The following is a 23,382-nucleotide window of genomic DNA, read 5'->3' as shown; positions in this document are numbered from 1 at the left end:
GGTTTACAATGAGGGAAAATAGTGTTTGATCCCCTGCTGATTTTGTATGTATGCCCACTGACAAAGAAATGATCAGTCTATAATTTTAATAGTAAGTTTATTTTAACAGTAAGAGACAGAATGACAACAAACCCCACAGAAAAACGCATTTCAAAAGAGTTATAAATTGATTTGCATTTTAATGAGTGAAATAAGTATTTGATTCCCCTATCGATCAGCAAGATTTCTGGCTCCCAGGTGTCTTTTATGAACAGGTAACAAGCTGAGATTAGGAGTACTTTCTTAAAGGGAGAGCTCCTAATCTCAACTTGTTACCTGTATAAAAGACACCTGTCCACAGAAGCAATCAATCAATCAGATTCCAAACTCTCCACCATGGCCAAGACCAAAGAGCTGTCCAAGGATGTCAGGGAGAAGATTATAGACCTACACAAGGCTGGGATGGGCTACAACACTATTGCCAAGCAACTTGGTGAGAAGGTGACAACAGTTGGTGAAATTATTCGCAAATGGAAGAAACACAAAATAATTGTCAATCTCCCTCGGTCTGGGGCTCCATGCAAGATCTCACCTCATGGAGTTTTAATGATCATGAGAATGGTGAGGAATCAGCCCAGAACTACATGGTAGGGTCTTGTCAATGATCTCAAGGCAGCTGGAACCATAGTCACCAAGAAAACAATTGGTAACACATTACGCCGTGAAGGACTGAAATCCTGCAGTGCCCGCAAGGTCCTCCTGCTCAAGAAAACACATGCACAGGCCCATCTGAAGTTTTCCCATGAACATCTGAATGATTCAGAGGAGAACTGGGTGAAAATGTTGTGGTCAGATGAGACCAAAATCGAGCTCCTTGGCATCAACTCAACTTGCTGTGTTTGGAGGAGCAGGAATGCTGCCTGTGACCCCAAGAACACCATCCCCACTGTCAAACATGGAGATGTAAACATTATGCTTTGGAGGTATTTTTCTGCTAAGGGGACAGGACAACTTCACCGCATCAAAGGGACGATGGACAGCCATGTACCGTCAAATCTTGGGTGAGAACCTCCTTCCCTCAGCCAGGGCATTGAAAATGGGTCGTGGATGGGTATTCCAGCATGGCAATGACCCAAAACACATGGCCAAGACAACAAAGGAGTGGATTAAGAAGAAGCACATTAAGGTCCTGGAGTAGTAGGTCTCCAGACCTTAATCCCATAGAAAATCTGTGGAGGGAGCTGAAGGTTCGAGCTGCTAAATGTCAGTCTCGAAACCGTAATGACTTGGAGAGGATCTGGAAAGAGGAGTGGGACAAAATCCCTCCTAAGTTGTGTGCAAACCTGATGGCGAACTACAAGAAACATCTGACCTCTGTGATTACCAACAAGGGTTTTGCCACCAAGTGTTTTGCGAAGGGGTCAAATACTTATTTCATTCATTAAAATGCAAATCAATTTATAACTTTTTTGAAATGCATTTTTCTGGATTTTTGTTGTTGTTATTCTGTCTCTCACTGTTAAAATAAACCCACCATTAAAACTATAGACCGATCATTTCTCCAGCATGTAGGGAATGTAGAATCCACGAATGGGTTTTAGAAGTCCTCTAGCCCAATCAGACCAAACAATCAAAGTTGCCACGCCCCTGCAGGGTCTGACCATGCCCCAGTTTCTTTTGGTCTCAGCCCTGAAGAGACATGAAAATTTGGCTCCCGATTATAGCATTAGAGGACAGGTAGTAATTATACATTCGTGGATTCTTCATTCCTTTTGGGGGGGGACTGGTTCAGCTCTGGGCTCAGCACTGCACTAGCTCTCCTATTTTCAACCTTATTTTCTTTCCCAGGCAAGCCTTCTGCCAATAGCCAGCTGATTGTCACGATCGCTGCCTCTTGCGCAGCGTGGCGATCGCCCTCCCCCCGGTCACAGCTTTGCAGCCTTCATTTCTATCAAATTGGCAAAATCCCTCGCTCTGCTGGTTTTTCCCTTACACAGAAGAACTTCGTAATTACATTCCTGGAGTCCTTACTGGTTCGGATCGTCGCGGCCGCCATTTTGAGCCTCTCCGCGCGATTGTAGTATTCTCAAGATAATTTACTTTACCTTTGCTGGTTCTTTCTTTAATACAGACGTCTACATAACTGAGGGGGGGGGCTCTTCCTCTCTAAATTATTTGTTTTATCGAGGGACAGCCTCGTGTGGGGGGCATAGGGGCTCCTATTCCCCCCCCCGTTGCGTCAGGCCCTTCTTCCTCCCCCTCTCCTGGCAAGATGCCATTTTAGTCGACCTCGTGGCTGGCAGGGAGAATTCTCTGAGTTACTCCTCCAGTGTTTTTCTCCAAATATCTTCTACAGTGTGAATCTTCATCATTGATTCTCATTTATTACCTGTACCTTTGTCTTTAAAAATTTACAGTGTTAAGCACTTCACTTTCCTACCTGCTGGATCCTCACAACATCCAGTGACAATAGATTGGGCTGTTGCTTGACTTGCCTTTTCCGCTGTCTGCATCTAGTGGACTGGCAGTTGCTGTCCTAGCCGCCACTAAGTGAGACACGACGGTCCCCCAATAATATTTTTTTTAAAAAAATAATTATTAATTTTAATAACAATAATAATATTGACTCAATTGTTCTCAGTACCCATAAATGGGCCTGAACAATTGAAAGGGGAGAGGACAGCTCCCTGGGTGACGCGCAGCTTATATCGCGCAGTGTGACTCCGCGCTTAATGGCGGGCCAGACTTCACAGACTCTCGTGTAGGCCTGTATCACCTAGGTGCCCATAGCCTCGTCTCCTGCAGACCAAGACAGATCCAGGGATCTACTGGAAAACTCCTGTTATTTGTTGTTCAACATGGCGGATAACACCGTTCCACAGGCTTCCACTTCCAGTGGAAATACGAAACGCAAGTCATCCAACCACGAAGCATCCACAAAGGTCAAGGCCAAGGCCAAACGGGCCTCTAAGATGGCCGAGAAGCAGACAGATAGCAGGCATAGGGCATTGGAACAGCAATTTTCCAAGGCCCAACAACAGGCAGCGGAGGTACAACCTGTCCCCACTTTCCCTCCCCTTGCATCTACATCAGAGGCCCCACGTCCTTCCCCCTCTACACGGGCTTAGTCCCCTGAGCAAACCCTTGACCAGGGTCCCTTATTTGGATACAGTTGGGACCATCTGTCCCTCTTTGATCAGGATCTGAGGATGCAGATCCAAGATCCAATTCCAGTCAGTACAAAATCAGCAGGGGATCAAATACTTTTTTCCCTCACTGTAGTTATTGTCAGTACATGAATTGCAGAGTGACTTGGATGTTTAACTCATTTGTTTAACAAGTTGACTTCTTGGTTACTATTTGTAGAAAATTATTAGTAGGGCATGGATTTGTCTAAAATTGAAGAGAGTCAGGTATGGAGTGATGGATTTCATAAAGGGCCTTTCCAGTCTAATAATTTGTGCTGAGAATGGAGGATAGAATTTACTGGTTCCCATGGATTATGATGTATACATATTTTATCTATTATGATGTATACATATTTTAAATCTTTAAAAATCAGAGTAACGTTTTGCTTTGGAAAACAATTTTCCTTATACCAGAGCGGGCATTTAAACCATTTATTTCACTGTGGCTCTCTAGGTTCCCTTGTGGAGAAATATTCACAAGAGAACCTAGAGAGGTATTGCCCTTCCTGTGCCCTGTGCAGCTGTTGGAAAAGCTGCTGATGCCACTAAAAGCAGGCTGGGGAAGAGGCAGAGAGCTTTGCATTCTCTCTAGGCAGCCATTAGGATTTAAATCCAGGATTAAGAATTGAACCTGCTGTTTTTAAAGTTGCTTTTTGAAAGCGTATCAGGGGTGATCTACCCAGTGCAAGATAGACAACAGGCAAGATGCACTGAACTATAGCCCATGTGATTTCCCCTAACTTGATGGACAAATATGGTGCCATTCCCCGAGATTCTTTATTATAGTATAGATTCTTGGGAAGCTTTACTTAGCGGTAGTCTTCGACTTACAACCATTCATTTGGTGACCACTCGAGATTACAACCGCACTGAAAAAAGTGACTTATGACCAGTTCTCACACTTATGACTGTTGCAGCATCCCTCGTGGTCACATGATCAACAGGCACGTGGCAACTGGCATATATTTATGATAGTTGCACTGTTCCAGGGTTCTGTGATCACCATTTGTAGACTTGGGAGGAGAAGAACCTTTGAGATTTCTTTCATTTTATATTACTCACCAGTCCTTACTGTGGTAGTATCTCTAAGAACAACTGGGGGAAAAGCAATGTGACATGTAGCTTTATATGGCTTAGATTCTTATTCTTTCAAACAAGCAATGGTTTTCTTGTGAAACTCGGAAGGCTCTCATTTTGGGTTTTTTTTTCATCCTTGGAGTCTAATTTTTCAGTAGTTAAAATCAGGTTTTTATGTGAGTTGCTTATAGCATTTTCATCCTATAGTGCAACAGTTTTTGTGCTGGGTTTACAGCAATCCTTCCAAACTTAAATTTGGAAGAGGGCAAACTTTAGAGGGCAATATTTTTGCCCTATGAGTTTTATCCAGATGTTTCTGGACTCCAGGGATGAAAACAAAACGAGAGCTTTCTGAGTTTCACAATTGATTTTCCAATGAAAGTAATTTAAAATCTATATATTATTGGTTTCTTAGTCTGGTCTACTTTATAGGGCTGACATTCATTATTTTATGATGATCCTCAGAATTCTGTCTTATTGTGTAAGCTGAAACATATGCTCAAACTGCTAGAAGAGATTATTAGGGGCTTTGAAGAGAGATGTCGTCACTGTGTTGATGACACCTAACTCAAACCTCAAATAAGTGATTAGTATCTATTATTAAGCTTAATAATAGAAAAATGTTCTAATGGTAAGAACCATACAGCAACATGGCAGTTTGCTTAGGAATTGGTCGTAAGGGGTTACTTGATAATGGATTCCTGCAATGGACAGAAGATTGAACTAGTTCACAGGTGTCAAATTCGCCGTGTCACGTGATATGTCATGACGTATCACGACTTTTTTTTGCATTGCCGGAGCTGAGGTAGGCGTGGCTTCCAAATGATGCAACTGCCTGTGGGCCGGCAGTTTGACACTCCTGAACTAGATGGTCTCCATGTATCCTTCCAATCCTTGCATTCTGTGATTCTAAGAAAAAGTTAATAATTACAATAATTTATTAAATTTAACAACGGTATTCCACACTTGGTTATAGTCCATCCCAACTGCTGCAGTGTGCCTTATGTGTGATTGTATTTGAAAAATATCCAGAAATTCTAATTGGCCAGGCTGCTGACAAGTGCAAGGAATAGGAACCATTAAAGCCTATATTGAAAGCTCTGCTTACTATCAGTTGCCTTTCAGCCACAGTTTAAGAAGCTGGTGTTGATCTAAACACCAAACAGCTTAAAATCACCTGTCTGTGGGAATACCTCTCTCGCTGTTTGGTTACTTGGATCATTAGGAGAGGCCTTCTTAATTCAAAGATTTAAAGATACCCCACTGCCAGAAGCTTGACTATGGAATATATGAGAAAAGATTGCCTTCTGTGTAGCACCAATTATAATGTGTGCCCTAAGGATATACATTTAGCTCCCCCTTTCTCAGTAACAAGGAATTATTTCTTATATAGTAATTAGAAGAATTTTTTTATGTTGGTTTTTATTTTAAGTGGAACAAATTCATTATGTTTTATACGCTTGCGTTTTAAGCTTTTGAAATATTGAAATAAAGAGAAAGGTAGGATATAAATTCAATAAAACAGGAAGGAAAAAAGGAATTCAGCTTTCTTGCATGAGGGGAAATAGCAAAAGAAGATAGCAGAAGCCAAGACTAGTCCAGGCTCATTTACCGTTTCCACAGCAAACAACACTTCCTGACATGAATAATTATAGAGGCCTTAGAATAAAAACAATTGTTAATTCAATTTGTGGGAGATTTAGGTGTTATAACCAGCTGTTAAAAGGATGAGATAATAACACCCAGGAAATAAAGGAAGAACTTTAAAAAGGAGGGGGAGGCAGGAAATTAACATGAGCTCCTTTGCTCAAAAAAGAGTATCTAATTCATGTTGAGAAACCTGAGATAGCCCGTGTTATGTAACAGGACTCATGCAAAAACAGATATTCCAAATGCCAATTAACCCAATCAGATCAGATATGTAATCTTGCACACTGCAAAGCATCATGTATACATTCCTTATAAACCAGCAAGTATTTATCATAGCTCTGAAAATAACCTGAAATATTTCTGTAACCCTTGATAATGCTTTTTAACATTTTTGGTGGTTTGCAGTGAGATTATTAGGTTTATAGCAAATCTGTCCTTTACTTCTAAAAGCTAAAAAAAAAAAAAAAAAAAGAATCATTCCTGGGAAGCATTGGCTTTGATTCTAACATAATTAAAACTATGTTATGGATGCTATAAATACATTGCTTTTGATTTTTTTATTTGAAGCATATTTTAAGCTATGAATTTGCAGATTTGACTTTTGATAAGATCTTTGTTTGTAGTTAGGTCTGTATTGTTTAATATGTGTATATTATACTGAAAGCCAATTTGATGTAATGGTTAAGGCATTAACAGGCTAGAAACTAAGAGACCAGTGGTGGGATTCAAATATGTGAAGAACCAGTTCTCTATGTGGATGCCACTTCTGGAAGTCCATTCTAGGCCTGGGCAACAATAAATTAGCTATTGGTTCTGCCAAACTGGTGTGAATTGGCTGAATCCCATCACTGCAAGAGACCATGAATTCTACTTACTCCTGCCTTAGGCACAGCTAGCTGAATGACCTTGAGCCAGTCACTTTCTTTCAGTCCTAAGAAGGAAGCAATGGTAAACTACACCTGAAAAACCTTGCCAAGAAAACTGCAGGGATCTTTCCAGCAGTCTGCAAGAATTGGACATGATTAAATTAAAGGGAAAAAAAGTTATATTGAGAAGCTTTTAACTATGAAAAATCAAGAATCCACCACAAATGAAAAATAGGTTGGCATTTGACTCACTCCCTAACAGAAATTTTAACAGAACTGTAATCTTCATGGGAAGTTTTTTATAGTGAAGATCTTCTCCTGTAAGCACACTAAATATTTTGGCAAGGTATTAATTTCAGCCTTTCTGTTGATGTTTGGCAAGGCCAAATTAATGGTTATATATGGTATTTATGCATTCACAGATTGGTCTTTTTGATTTTTTAGATGTGTCTTTACTATTATTAATGGAAGCTCCCAAATAGTTCTCTTCATATAGTTTGATTGGTTGTCACCTTTCTGTTTTATTTGTCTTTCTGTTCCAAAGTTGCTGAAGTCGGTTACAAAGTAATGTTTCAGAATGTTTGCATTTTCCAGTATCTGTTATTTTTTTTCTCTTGCCAACAATCTGCTGTTTTTTCTGCCAATGATTCTCTGGCAGTGCTGCTCCCTGGATTTGTATGGGAGCACTTAGGAATGACCCAATATGACTTTTGGACAGCTGTGGACCCACCTGGGAAGGGGAGTCTTGAAGATTCCAGTTCCCTCTGCCAGCGATCAGAAAGTAATTGAGCAAATCTATCTTCCTGTCAACAGTTTTGTTTTCTAAGCAAGCCTAGGTGTCAGAATCCAATTATATTTCATCTTTAATTATCAAATATAGAAACTCCCAATTCTGCCTTCTCTGGATTCTGCCATAAGAGGGAGAGAAGGGGGAGAACAAAGGGGCTTTATGGCCCTCACTTCCTTCAGTATACTTCTAAGGAGTTGAATGCTGAATGTGTGTTTATTGTAACCTCAAAGCGTTAGCACCAAAGAACCTTACCATAACAAAGAAGGTTATTTGCCTTTCATGTAGTTTATCTGAAGTCTCCATCCAGATGGAAGAAAGAAAAAAGGGGGTGGAATTGTGATACCTGAAACTATCACTGGAAGGGGGGTTGATTGGGTGGGACTACTGGGGAACCCCTTAAAACCTTGAATGGGAGGGCTTGGACCCCAAGTCCTGTCTAGCACGCCTGCAACCACTTCTTCTTAATAAAGGATTCCTGTTGGAAGAATTATTCCAAGAGTTCTGTCTTCTTAAGATGCAAAGTGGGGTGGGTCCTTACACTAGGTTTTAACTTTCACTTTTGAATTTATTGTTTTACTCTGCTTGACCACCTATTAGTTGAATGCTAATTTATTTCAACCCCCTGTTGGACTGTAGCTGTTTTTTCTTATTCTTTCCCTTTGATTTATGTAGGTGTTTTGAATAATCCTCATTCTCACATTTCCTGTTTTTGGATGGTGAAGTGCTTTCATTTAATTTACATTATTATTATTATTGAACTCTCATCATAGGATTTTTGTATTTTTTTGTATTTGCAAAATATTTATTTCTTTTGTTTATTTCTTTTCAATTTTTATTTTAATCCTGGATTGAAGTATCCATAAAATATCTTTCCTGTTTCCTTCTGCTTCAGTGTTCTATGTTCTCCAATCAAGTCTGACAGAGTAACAGTGTACCAGATTACAGACAAGCAAAGGTGGTTGAAATCTAAGAAAAGACTTTTTGATAACATGCAGCTTTTAGCTGGAAGGGTTTTTTTTAAAGTTTGATGGGGTGATAATGGTCATATAGTTTTGGATAAGTTAGATTCCCAAAAGGACTCTGATATGAAAGTTGCAAATCAAAGAGAACTAACTGAGCTGATCTTATGCATCTTTTTGAAGTTCAAGCCTGCATTTCTTTACAGTACTACTGGTAGAAGCCTGACTGAATGAGGAAATGAGAAATGTTTCTTTTCTAAGAGACTGGGGAACTATATAGGATCACTTCTGTATGGACTCTATTGGGAAGATAGAGACACCATGGAGACTGAGTTAATTATATTTAATTAGACAACAATGAATAAGAGATGGTATTAAGAAACAAACATGGATATTTGATCCAGGATGAATTACTCTTAACTTTTGGATTGATTTGGGATAGATAATATGCCATGGCAAATTTTCTACAAGTGGATTATAATAACAGTTTATTAACAGAGGATTTTGAAACCTTAACCTTGTCTTTTTTATTATTATTGTGCTTCCTGTTAACTATTTTGTCATTAACATACTATATATAAGATATCGTGTTTCCCCCAAAATAAGACCGGATCTTATATTAATTTTTGCTCCAAAACATGCATTAGGGCTTATTTTCCAGTTAGGTCTTATTTTTGGAGAAATCTGGTATTAATACCTAGGAGATGAGGAGCAATTGGGGTGGGATGGAGACAGGAGGATGGAAGGAGGAAGGAGCAGCAGAAATGGAAGGGTTAAGAGGCAATCCATGTCTCCTCGGAAGCTGTATGTTTCTCCAGTCCCCTCCCTTGACCCACAGTTTCATTATGTGGGCTGCGCTGCTGGTCTTCAGTGGCGGCAAAAGTGATTTGGGATAGTGTTCCGGTCCACCGCCCATCTGGGAAGTCCCTCCAGTCCTGATTCCCGGGGAAAACTGGAACTGGTGGCTACTTTCTCCTCCTCCCCTGCTCCCTGCGGAGGGAGGCAAAAGAAACCCGCTGAAAATGACAGCGAACTGAGTAGGATAGGGATCGAAGTCAAGGGGCAGAGGAAATGAAAAGGGATACCAAAGTTTTCCATTCCCCAGCGCCCCTCCCTCTTGTTCCTCCAGCTGCCATCGCAATATTACCTGAGGAATCAGGGGGAGTTGATCCCAAACGAGGCATCGGAGCAGAGTGGGGGGTACACATCAAATATGTCAATAAAGGCAGAAGACGTTACTCATTAACACAGCTAAATCTTCCATCCATGCTTAATCCCCCAGCATTTGGGACAGGGGTCTTCAAATTTGGCCCTTTTATGACTTGTGGACTTCAACTCCCAGAATTCGTCAGCCAGCTTGCCTGACTGAGGAATTCTGGGAGTTGAAGTCCACAAGTCATAAAAGGGCCAAGTTTGAAGACCTCTGATTTAGGAGCTGGAAGAGAATCCAGTCTAGCCGCAAATGGAGGAGTTTTACAGTACTCATCCAATCTAGCCTGCCTGCTGCCTTGCCACTGCCTCTTACGAAGGAGCGTAAGTACTTAGCTCCACTCCCCCAGCCACGACCCCTGCTAAACCATTTTTAAACAAAACCAGTGCAAGAAATGCTTCTGTCTGGCACATTTACCTAAACCTGCCTGTTGTCACACCAAAAAGCTTGTCAATCACTAGAAGCTCAAAGAACCCTTCAGGGAGATTTTAAAATGGGGGTGAGGCCATTCAAGGCTGCACGCTTTGGCAAGAGAGGCTTCAGCAGGGGAGGGGGAGGCATTTATCTTTCACCCAGACACACTCTCTCTCTCTCTCTCTCTCTCTCACACACACACACACACACACACACACCCCTTTGTACTCTGCCACTCTGGCCTCAGGATGGGAGGAGGGGACAGGGGGATCCCGGGGAGAAAGGCGGCAAGGACGTGAATCTGCTTCGCCTGCGGCTAGCTGTTTCCCTACTTACTGGCTGGGCGAGTGGCGGCAGAAGCAGCCCCACCAGCACTACCTTAACTGGGGCTTATCTTGGGGGCAGGGCTTATATAACGAGCATCATGAAAAATCATGCTAGGGCTTATTTTCCAGTTGGAAATAAATTTGCAAATAAATTTAAAAATTTGGGGGCCTGTTTCGCAAGGGGTAGGAACCAATATTATAGTAATGTATTAAGTAGTATTCAGTTAGGAGCTATAACTATATGCATTGTTTTATTTCTTTTCAATGCACTTTTTAATGTCTTGATTGTTTTGTATTTTTTGTTTGTTTTTAATTTTTTAAATTTTTTTGGAGATTTGTATTTTAACTTTCTTTTGAATAAAATTAAAAATAGAAAAAAAAATAATGTTGCATTTTCCTTGTTAAGAACAAGTACTTCACTACTGAAAACCAACACATGAAATGTCTATGTTTGCATAATTGTCTGAGGAATGGACAAATTAGTAAAATATTTTTGGGGATTATGATGGTTTTAATCTTTTTATTATAGATCAAATCATGTTTATCTCTACTGTGATATTTTTAAAAACCATTATCTAACTTATTCTGGCATGAATTATACCAGGTGTTTTATTAATCCAAATTGTGATCTTAATATTTTGATGTACAGTATTGCAGGAAATTGCATACATTTTCCGAATAAAATTGAGATAAGGAACCAAATATTAAACTGAAGCATAGATAGTATCTTATTGAACATAGTTCTCTCTCTCTCTCTCCCTCCCTCCCTTCCTCCTTCCCTCCCTGTGTTTGTGTGTGTGTGTGTGTGTGTGTGTGTGTTTGTATGCGTTTGTATGCCTACACGCACATGCGCATGCATGTTTTGTCACATTAAGAGGATAAATAATCCATATTTATAATGACAGTCATCAAATTATTTTTTACTTTTATCAGTGCTAAATCTGGGTTGACAAATTGCTTTCTGAAGCTGGATTCTTCTTCTCTGCAGGTGTCGGGATAAAAATAATCATTTATCAAGACTCCTAGATCTGTGACAAGTCTGTTAGAAGCTTATTGCTACCAAAACATAATGGGACCCTTCAGTTAGATTAATGTCCATTTTCTTCCTGAAATACAGTGCAGTCAGCATAAAGAAAACCAGATATTCTTTACATTATTTTTTCTAAAAGCTGTTTGCAAATATCAGCTTTCATTGATGTAACTGCTCACATAATGTCACTCTCCCAATTACAGGCAAAATCTCCAGCAAGAACTTGGTTCAGTGGCCCCTGTCTATATGTTTGTCATTTCCTGCATCTTATTATGATTAGTTCAATGGTTGCTTATTCAACCACTCCAGCCAGGAAGGACTAGGTTGTTCCTTTCCTAGAAACAACTAGTTCTCCAGCACTGGAGATGGATAATCCATGCAGTGGGTTGAGACTGTATTCCTGGCCAATCAGATCAGTCAGCCAAAGTTGCCACGCCCTGTCCTGGACCATGATTCTCCAGTCTTGACTGATCTGGCCACACAGAAAGACCTACAACTTTGGCTCCTGGGCAGGTATAGTTCCTTTCCATTGGGGGGTTTTTCTTCTAGTAGCTGAAATTGCTTATTTTAAAAGTTAATTAGAGATAATTTAATTCAATTTAATTGATTACTCAAAAATTTCCTGGCTAAATTGTAAGACTCAGGAAGTCAGATTCTTACAGGGGAAACCACCCCCACTTAAAAGGGGGAAATCCCTAACTCCCCTCCCTAATCCAAACCCCAACCACCTTCCAGCAGCCGGCAGCCGCCTTAAACAAATGGGGAGGCTCGTGCGTTAAAAAGAAAGAAAGAAAGACAGAAAGGCAGGCAATTAGCGAGGGGAGAGGAGGATAAAGGGGACGCATGCTGGGAGGGAGATTGATTAAGGGAAACAGCTGGCGTGCGAAGGAGCAGTCTCTTTCACTCACCAGGCTGCTCAGGATTTTTAAACGAGGCGCCATTGTCTGCACAGCTGGGAGCACGCGCGGCTCTTTGTTACAACCGCACGTGGCACAGGCAGCCTTTTTAGCACAGGCGCAATAATCTCCTGCTCCTTTTAACACATGCGCAGTAGTCTCCTGGCAGCGGCGGCCATATTTTTGTCCAAACAGGGGATCTAAGGCTCCATGTGAAGCATAGGTTCAGCCGCTGGAGTGAATTAATAGGCAAGCAGTACAGGGGTACTAAAGCATCTATTATTCATTCAGAGACATTCAAATCAGACACATAGCTGCAGGTTCCAGGACTTGGTGTCTTCAATCTAAAGTAAATAAGAACCTTTCATAGCTAACTGTGTTTAGTTGCCTTTGGCTCCTTCCGGACTTCGGGTCCCCCATTAGTGGCCCGTACGCTTCTGGATTTAGTGGTGGGTTCCAGGCATCCCCAGTCGCGTGCCTGTCCTTACCCACCATAGTCAAGCCGGGTTCCAGGCATTCCCATTAGCGTGCCTGTTCTTATCCGTGCACAGTGACTAACTCTGACAATTTTGCAGAGTCTGCTCCTGAGTTCCAGACGCCCCCAGTAGTGCGCCTGTCCTTACTCAAAGTTGGAGCTCTCCTACTACCTGGGTCCCCCCTATCGCGGCCCGGCGTTAGTGGAGAAGGAGGAAGCAATCATTCCCTCCACTGGAGCCCCGCCTTCATCCTCTGGAGCACCTGCTTCAGAGGATTCGGAATCCTCTGCAGCCCCTAGAAAGGCTGCAAGGAAGTCATCAAAGAAGGCTGACAAACAGGCAATCAGAAGACACCAAGCCCTAGAAAAAGAGTTCGACAGAGCCCAGAAAAGGGCCAGAATTGAAAATAGGCAGAAGGGGGGGATAGGTCCTGATCTACCGCTGGGTCTCCCTTCATCCCCACGGGCCATTTGGTCATTAGGGAACTCATCACAGTCCCAAACAGAGGGTGGGATAGGCGAATTCTCATCGCTCTCCCGATCCACCTCCCCACGGAGGTTACAGGAAACCCCGAGGACCATGCTAACCACAGCACCTGCAGGGTCGCAGGCAATGGTTACTCCTCCTGCATTGACGGGGGATCTGCTAGCTACCCTAATAGCGCAGGCAGTGGACCGTGCATTTGAGGCCAGGGCTCAAACTTCCAAAGCCAAGCCTCTAGGACTTAGAACGAGGCATCGGGAGGAAACGGAGGACCATCAGGACCTCTCCTCCTTCTCAGACTCGTCGGTCTCCGAGGAAGCTTACCTGGACCAGCCAGGTACGTCACAAGGGATTCAAATGTCTGAGGAAGAGGAGGACACCTCACCTCAAGGGCCGTCCTTCAGCGGCCTGTTTAACCCTTCTCTTTTTGTTACCATTCTGCGCAAGGCTGAGGCCACAGCCCATCTGGGGCATGGGACACCAGCGGAGCCTGTCACAGTTGACACGGAGGCTGAGCCGACGTTCGCCGAAAAGGTAACCACTCAACACCGCATACCATGCCCGACCATGTTCCTAAACACAATAAGGAAACAGTGGACAGCGCCAACCTCCCTACCGCTTCCTAGCAATGCGAAGAGGAAGCTATTTAACGTAGCAAGGGAGCTAGAGGGAACATTGGAGGTGCCGGTGGTGGACGAACCCATAGGTCCCCTGATATCGGACACGGCCATATCAGGAGATTTTGCTGAGGCTCTTAAAGCCGAGGACCGAAAGAGTGAGTCCAACTACAGGAGAACGCACCAGGCAATAGCTTGGGCTACCAGGGCGACTACCTCCGCGTCCTTTTTCACCAGAGCCACACTTTGTTGGCTCCGTGAGTTACAGGGCCGGGTTCCCATGGAGGATATACGCACTCACCAGGAACTCAGCAAAATGGTAGCGGCCACGGAATATGCGTCGGACGCGACACTTTTAGCGACCAGGTTTTCAGCCAAGGCAATGGCGGCAAACAACACGAGCAGGCGCATCCTCTGGCTAAAGAACTGGCAGGCGGATACCAAATCCAAGTGGAAATTGGCTTCGGCTCCGTACCAAGGGGCAAAGCTGTTTGGTGAGGCACTAACGCCATACCTGACAGAGAACAAGGACAAGCGCAAGGTCCTTAAACACATGCTTAAAAGGCAGGACAAGAGACCCGGCTCCTGGGGAAGGAAACAATCCTTTCGTACGGAAGCCAGGGTCAACTACTTTCAAAATTCCCAACCCGTCCAAGCTAGACAGGATAGGGAAAGACAGGGGGACAGACAGAACACAAGACATAGGCAAACGCAGGGAAGACGGCCTTTCGGGGGAGCAACCGCCCCTTCCGCTGTACCAGATGACTCCCACCCAGACCTTCCCATAGGGGGCAGACTAGCAGGGTTTGCTCCCCAGTGGGAAGAGACCACCACGGACGTATGGGTCAGGAACACCATACGTCATGGTCTATCTCTAGAATTTCTCTCAAAGCCCCCGAACTGCTTCCGTCCGTGCCCCTGTCCCACAAACCCAACAAAGAGAAGGCTCACGAACGAGGCCGTTCAGCACCTTCTAAACATACGGGCCGTAGAGCCGGTGCCTATGAACCAGAGAGACCAGGGGTTTTATTCTATCCTCTTCGTGGTCCCAAAACCCTCGGGGGGTTGGAGAGCCGTTCTGGATTTAAAAAGGCTAAATTTCTACATAAAATACCGCAAATTCAAAATGCAGACACTACGCTCCATCCTTGGAAGCGTAAGGAAGGGGGATTTTCTGGCATCGATCAACCTCACGGAGGCATACTTGCACATCCCTATCTCTCTGGCTCACCGCCGTTTTCTACGGTTTGCCTACAGGGGGCACCATTTTCAATACAGGGCACTTCCATTCGGCCTGTCATCAGCGCCCAGGGTGTTCACCAAGATTCTGGCGGTTCTGGCAGCACACCTAAGAAACGTACCAGTCAGAGTCCAGTGCTACCTGGACGATATTCTAATCCAGTCATCGTCCGCCCAGCAGTCTCGGGCGGACCTAAAGTTAGTGATAAAAATGCTGCAGGACCACGGCTTCTCGGTGAACTTTCCAAAGAGCCATCTAACCCCAACTACGAGAATACTCCATCTGGGAGCGGTCATAGACACAAAGGAGTGCAAGGTGTACCTATCACGGGAACGCCTCAGCAGCATAAAGAAAGCCGTAAAACAGGTAAGCCGCGGTCAGTCAGTGACGCTGGTCTGCTTCTCCCAGCTGCTAGGGAAGATGATATCGACCTCTGAGAGTACGACACTCCCTCAGGTGGTGGCTATCTCCAGCTCTCCTCAGGGGGTCCCCCTTCAGGGAACCAGACAGAGTAGTAGTCACAACAGATGCGAGCTTATTCGGCTGGGGAGGCCACTTGGGGACCAAGTGGACACAGGGCCGCTGGTCAGCGGTGGATCTCCGACACAACATAAACTGGCTCGAGCTGCGGGCTATTCACCTAGCGTTAAGGCATTTTCACAGCAGCATAAAAGGCAGGCACGTACTGGTCCTGACGGACAACGTGACAGCCAAGGCCCACATAAACCGTCAGGGGGGCACACACTCTCGCTCGCTCTCGGCCGAGGCCCTCCTACTGGGGGCCTGGGCGGAACAAAATCTGCCCTCCATAAAGGCCGACCACATATCGGGGGAGGCAAACATCCAAGCAGATCTGTTGAGCAGATCAACAATAGATCACTCGGAGTGGCAACTACACCCGAAGATCTTCAGGGAGATCTGTCACCGCTCGGGCTTCCCCAGGTGGACCTTTTCGCCTCTCCTTCCAATGCCCACCTAACTCGCTTCTTCTCCCGATTCCCATCCAGGGGAGCAGAGCAGACGGACGCGTTACGGAGCCCATGGCCAAGGGGACTCCTGTACGCGTTTCCACCCTTACCTCTCCTTCCGGCGGTAGTACGCAAGATTCTGCGGGAAAGGGCCGAGGTAATCCTTGTGGCCCCTTATTGGCCAAGGAGACCTTGGTTCGCAGACTTGAGGAGTCTCTCCCGCACGAATCTATGGCGGATTCCTCCGGAGAGGATCTCCCTCAAGCAGGGGGAGATCTTCCACCCAGAGCCACAATGGCTACAACTAGCCGTCTGGCTCTTGAACGGTCAATTTTAGCCAAGGAGGCTTGCTCACAGGGTGTAATTAGGGTCATACAGGCATCAAGGCGCCCCTCCACGAACCGTATCTACGAGGCCACGTGGAGAAGCTTCCAATCATGGTGCTCTAAACAGGAATTGTTACTCGAAGGGATCACAATTCCCAAGATCCTAGAATTTTTACTAGATGGCCTAGAGAGGGACCTCTCGCCAAACACGCTGCGCAGGCAAATCGCCGCCCTCTCAACTATACTTTCTGCCAGCCCCGGTGAATCCTTGGGCAAGCATCCCTTAATACGATCCTTCCTCAAGGGGGCTGCGAACATCAGACCGCCAACCGTGCACAGGTATCCATCGTGGGAACTACCACGAGTACTACAAGCTCTTACCAGAGCGCCCTTCGAACCACTCAAAACATGTGACATTCGCTACCTGACCCATAAGGTAGCATTCTTAGTAGCTATCACGTCAGCTCGACGGATATCCGAGTTAGCTTCTCTCTCAACGAGGAAGGACCTGTGTCATTTTCACAGGGACAAGGTAGTCCTAAGAATAGACCCTTCATTCATTCCAAAGGTCAACTCCTTTTTTCACAGATCACAGGAAATAGTCCTACCAGACTTCTGTCCAAACCCAGCTCATCCCCTGGAGCAACAATGGCACACCTTGGACGTACGAAGGGCACTAAGACATTACATTTCGCGCACAGCGGAATTCCGACGCTCGGAAGCACTTTTCATATCCTTCCACCCCGCTAATAGGGGCCGGAAGGTCTCGTCCTCTACCATCGGTAGGTGGATTAGGGCATGCATCACTGGGGCATACCAGGCGGAGTCCTTGCAAGTCCCCAAGCATATCACGGCCCACTCCACAAGGAGTGCTGCCACCTCAGCAGCATGGGCCATGCAGGCTTCTATTGAAGAGGTATGCAGGGCAGCCACTTGGGCCTCGTCCTCTCCATTCATTCGCCATTACAAAATCGACAAGTACTCCTCTGCAGAGGCCTCCTTCGGTAGGAGGGTTCTCCAGCAGGTTCTAAACCAAAGTTACACACGGGACCAGTCTATTCCCCAACCCAAGGGACAATAGGCTTTGGTATGTCCCACTGCGTGGATTATCCATCTCCAGTGCTGGAGAAGGGGCGTTGACTTACCTGAACGCCTTTTCTCAGCACGGAGATGGATAATCCACACCCACCCTTATAGACTAGGATAATAGGGTATATTTAGTGGAGCCAAAACGTCTTACTGTCAGTCAATGGCTGCGCTCGAGTCAAGACTGGAGAATCATGGTCCAGGACAGGGCGTGGCAACTTTGGCTGACTGATCTGATTGGCCAGGAATACAGTCTCAACCCACTGCGTGGATTATCCATCTCCGTGCTGAGAAAAGGCGTTCAGGTAAGTCAACGCCCCTTTTCTGCCTTATTTGTTGCAGAGGGGAGTGGTTTTTTTAAGGTCCATGAGACTTGGGGAACAGAAATGGCCAGTAAGAAAAAAAATCTCTTTCCCTCCTTCATAAATTTCCTTTTTGGAGAATGTATATGTAAGTTGGCACTAAAGGAAACTGCAGTCAGCAAAGGTCAGAATTTAAAATAGACTTCAATCTGCAAAATATTAGGACATAAGTAATGGTAAATTATTTAAAATAACACAACAGTCACCTTTTTCCCTGTCAAAGGAATCTATAATTGGCTAAGTCATCGAGGAATAGAGTTTCATAATTAGTGGCCTTCTTTAGTGGCAAAGTAACTAAGGCATTTGATTTGTATAACAGAACGGCACTAACTTAATAATTCTTAAAAATGAAGATCAAAGGATTCATATTCAGAAATGCGCATCATCAAACATATATCTTCAAGAGGCTGAATTCTATATAGTAAATGTCCACACACCACAAGTTAAGGGTTATCAAGATATCAAGTAGTCACATATCCCTCTCATCTCTGCTTGGAAGCAATCTTTGAAATAGCTTATCTGTCTTCCATATGCAAATGGAGAGCTAAATAGAAGAATAGTTGATTGTGTGAGACTGCTTAGCAGCTTTTTAATAGATTGACTTGACTTTTAAAAATCCTTTCTGGATCTTGATCTAACACTTCAGCCAGACATTTACTGTTATTTACAAGATATGTAGTCATTCACTAGTGTAGGCCTTGTAGCAACAATAAAACTCTTCTTTCTTTCAGCACTTTCTTGTTTGCCACCCACACACACACTTTTCATTCATGATTTCTGGCAAGCTGTTTCTTCTGTTTATCTGGTTCATTTACATCTGTTAGTTCATTTCAGCCCATCCCAAATTAGTCTTGAAGTGAACATCCATTGTTTTTCCTTTTTTCCTTTTGGCTTAGCTTTTATCTGGATTATACAGAATGTATATCAGAGGGATGCTGCTCATACCATAATTTAAGACCTATATTTCTGCTCAACTTATTCTATAAATTTTTTAAGATTTTGGAGAAGCTGTGGCTAGTTGCTTAATAGAGGCAATGCGACATTATTTATAACCTGGAATTTGCTACATATTTTATTGGAGTACCTTAATTTAACTAGAATTAAGGTCAGGAAATGGGACATTTTGTTGAGGATTTCCCCTTTCACACAACACTCCAGGCTATCAGCTGTGTGTTGTGCAGGCTCCAAACATTCTGAATATACATCTTGGCCTTAGGCTACAGAGATTATGCTAACTGCATGTAGTCCAGGTCTCCACAGCTCCCCTTTGAGGAGAGGAAATATTTTATCATTTTAAAAATCCAAATCCCAGAAAGAGAATGAGAGATGAAAGACATCTACAGAAAAGGACAAGTTTAGAACCAAGGCTGAAGAGAACAGTTTCAGAAATTACAGTATACGACTAAAATCCTCAGGGATCATCTGGACAAGGGATCTGGGAATAATTGAGATAGAGGGCATTACTTTGGGAAGAATAAATATAAAGGTCTAGCTGGTAATATTTTATAATTAAGAGTTAATTTTACTTTGGAATATATGCAATTATTTAAGCTTTATGATATCTGATATATCTTATCCTGGATATTAATGCAACTTGGTATCTCTTTGCAATAAAGTTGTTTTATATTATTAGAAGATCTATCAATTTTTATCTTATCTTCTCTATTGCAGTTTTGAGTGGGAGATTTCTTTAAGTTGCTAACTGGTTTTAATTGTACTTTACTCTTATCTCCTTGCCCCTGAATGTTTTTACCTGCCATAACTTAATGCTGAACAGGGATTTTTGCATCCTCTCCTTTCCTTTTTTAAAATATAGTAATTTCAACTGTCATTTGTTAGATGGAGCAGTATTAATACTATAAAAACCAGGAGGTAGCATTGTAGAATTTATTTCATTTTTATCATCTTTTGTTCTTTTGTACTTGCCAGTAAGGCCATGGACTGTGGGATTCTTATCTATCATGCTAGGATTCTGATTCTCCAGGAGGCCATGTGGAAGCAGCAATATCTGGGGACAGGGAGGGGATGTCCTTGGTGGTCTCTGAGATTGATTGTTTTCTTGCAGACCTTTCATTACCCAAACTAGGTAACATCATCAGTGACTAGAAAACAACCAACCTCGAAGAGCACAAAGGACCTCTCATCAGCCAAGAGCTACAAATATTCTCCTTTATTGGCAGCAATATCTGTCAAGCAGCAATATCTATCAAGCAACAGCATGGGTGTGTAAACCCAGGAGATTTTTGATAGAAAAGGGTTGAGACCTCTAGTATTTCTACCATATAATAGTAGTTATTGAGATTTTTGCAAACTGGGCTTCATCATTTTAGATTGCTGTTGTATTCATACGTATATGTCTATATGTAAGAAACCTTCTGGTGGCAAACTTTATATTATAGGGATCAGGTCTAATTAGGTTTTCAGAGTCGAAGTGCACAATCGGCATTTTCTTAAAAGTTTATATAACAATTTAATTATGCCAAAACTACAATACAATAGTGCACTGTTGCAATCACCACTCCTTACCAGTTTCAATATGGGGCTTGCTTGCTGTGTCATGTGTTCTATATTGGGGGCAAAAACCTAAGCATGCAGTTTTCCACATCTTTTGTGCTGAATTAGTACTCTCCATGTACTGTGCTGTGTGCTTTTTCTGAATATGTTGTTCTAATTCAAAGTGAGCCAAAGCAGTACTAGGATTTTTTGGCAATCAGAAAAAATATATGCTTAGGAGGTATTAAGGAGAAGATGACATCTCCTTGAGAGAGGACTGTGTGGAGTATATCTGGATGGTTGCCCAGAGTATTTGAGGTGAAGATTATTCTTCTAGATTCTTTTAACCAGTAGGTTAAAACTGTTTCATGTGTTAAAAAGCAACAAACAAAACAATGGATATGCTGATTTCAGTCTTGGTTGGCCTTTTTTTTTAAAGCATTTCATACTCACTACATTCTTTTTTTCTTCTGTGATGCTTCCAGCTCTGAAATATAATATATTTTAGGGACATGCTTAGATCTCTCTCAGTAAATTAATATTTTAAAACTGATCAAAAAGGTGTCATCAGAATAGCTCTCCAATCCTAGTGAACATGTGCAAGAGTTATTAAAACCATCTTGAAACCTTGTTGTTGTTGTTGTTAATTGCGAAGTCGTGTCCGACCCATCGTGACCCCATGGACAACGTTCCTCCAGGTCTTCCTGTCCTCTACCATCTTCTGGAGTCCATTTAAGCTCACACCTACTGCTTCAGTGACTCCATCCAGCCACCTCATTCTCTGTCGTCCCTTTCTTCTATTGCCCTCAATCTTTCCCAGCATTAGGCCCTTCTCCAGTGAGTCTTGAAACCTGGTTAATCCTTTTCTTTGAGGTGGGTCATGAAGCAGTTAATCCTGCTAGAATTAAGCCTCTCTTCAAATAAATTCTATGTAATGTAATGAAGTAAGGTGAAGAAGTGATGGGGCCTCACTACTTTTGCCTAACCTTATCATTCATTGGCCATAAAGGTAACTTTTCTGCAATACAGTATGGAAAAATTTCTTCTGGGTCTATTGAAAAGGAGATAGTGAAATGGTTCTTGAGAGTATTTTGCCAGCCAAAGTAGTAGGGTAGTATGTAAGTACCAGGCAAACTTCCCTTTTCCTCTCACAATCCCCTCTAACTTCCAGATTAAAAGCACAGTTAAAGGATAGCATCAAGAGACATGAATACATGAATACTGTACCATAGATTCTATCATTACTAATTGTTGTTCCTTCTGGTGGGGGAATGATAGAAGTCGGAGTCCAACAACTTGTAGAGAGCTACACATTCTCTGTCCTTTTTTACGAGGTGTTTCTGTCCATCAGTGTCAGAATGTACATGGCAATGGAGGATGAGGAAGATTGGGAACCATGATTATAGGTAAAATTCACATTATCAATAATATTAATAGGGAAAATAGTTGATTATTAATCTTCACTAATGATCATCACTAGTGATCGTTAATATTAATGGAAAGTACGTGGCAGCAATTATAAACCCAAATAATGTAAAACAATTATAGTCTCTATTCATAAAGCAGTCTTAATAATGTAAACATTATATCAATAGAAAGCTAATTAATCCCTGAAGTGGAATAAAGGGGAAGGAGGAAGCGAACTGGGGTGTAGGCTGGAGATGCTGTCTGAGAAGAGCAAGTTGGATGAGAAAAACCTAAGGACAGAAATAAGGAAACAAAACTGTGGTTCTCTGTTAGGAAAGGGAGCTCCTGAAAAAGAGAGAGAAATTAAGGACTTCTAAGCCATGCTTGTGATTTATTATTTAATTCTCCACCTCCAATTGTTAGCAACCCTCCCTAGCTTGCTTTTCTGTGAACCGGTCTATTTGTGAATAATTGCAGCTCCCAATAAGAAACCTGTTAGATTTTATATGTAGTGCATGTTGAATGGGTGGATATGTGTGTGATGTATGTGTGTATATAAAATCTAAACAGTGATTTAGAGATAACTGACCTATCTACTGGCATGTATGTATATATGTATTAAATTGGTAACTAAATGAGTTAATGATGCAGTGATTGTTCCTGGATTTGTTACAGGGCTCAAAAAGAGTCTTGAGATCCAATGAATATGTTTTACCACCTGGAGGCTTGATGGAGACTGATCTGGAGTTAACATTTTCACTGCAGGTAACTTTAACTTTCTTGGGCAGAAATAAAGAATTGTGTCTCAGTAAAAAGTTTGTCTATTTTGAACAGAATATATTTAATAATAGCATTTCAAGTAAAATAATAATAGTAGTAGTAGTAGTAGTAGTAGTAGTAGTAGTAGTAGTAGTAGTAGTAGTAGTAGAAGACCGAGGGACTAATTCTGGCTGCACAAGACCAAGCCTTAAGGACAAATGCATATAAAGTCAAAATTGAGAAGACAGCAACAGACAGTAAGTGCCGCCTATGCAAAGAAGCTGAAGAAACAGTGGACCACCTGGTAAGCTGTTGCAAGAAGATTGCACAGACTGACTACAAGCAGCGGCATGACAAAGTAGCAACAATGGTGCATTGGAAGATCTGCCAAAAATATCATTTGCCTGTAAGCAAAAACTGGTGGGATCATAAAATAGAGAAAGTCATAGAAAATGATAAAATTAAACTGCTCTGGGACTTCAGAATTCAAACAGACAAGCACCTGCAACATAACACCCCAGACTTAACAATTGTCGATAAGAAAGACAAAAAAGTCTGGATAGTGGACGTGGCAGTGCCTGGAGATAGCAGAATAGAAGAGAAAGAACTGGAGAAGATAACAAAATACAAAGACCTACAAATAGAAATAGAAAGACTGTGGCAAAGCAAGCAAGGGTAGTACCAATAGTCATAGGCGCCTTGGGTGCAATCCCAAAACAACTGGAGCACCACTTGAACACCATTGGCATTGACAAATTCGCTATTAGTCAATTGCAAAAG

The 23,382-nt window shown here is 42.7% G+C and overlaps 1 protein-coding gene across 4 annotated transcripts in view; it reads left to right on the top strand.

Moving 5' to 3' along the window:
• LOC120299592 (phosphofurin acidic cluster sorting protein 2-like) overlaps positions 1-23,382 on the top strand; it is a 186,662-nt gene that overhangs the window by 130,550 nt on the left and 32,730 nt on the right. For all 4 annotated transcript variants that reach the window (XM_039324546.1, XM_039324548.1, XM_039324547.1 and 1 more), the window contains exon 3: positions 22,519-22,608. In XM_039324546.1, coding sequence (XP_039180480.1) covers positions 22,519-22,608 — 90 coding nt within the window. The remainder of the gene's footprint in view (positions 1-22,518; positions 22,609-23,382) is intronic.

The sequence above is a fragment of the Crotalus tigris genome, unplaced genomic scaffold (genome assembly GCF_016545835.1).
Source record: "Crotalus tigris isolate CLP2741 ecotype Arizona unplaced genomic scaffold, ASM1654583v1 scf7180000024302.2721777, whole genome shotgun sequence".
NCBI lineage: Eukaryota > Metazoa > Chordata > Lepidosauria > Squamata > Viperidae > Crotalus > Crotalus tigris.
The sequence above is the reverse complement of the archived record's forward strand: the minus strand, read 5'-3'. Positions and strand labels throughout refer to the sequence as shown.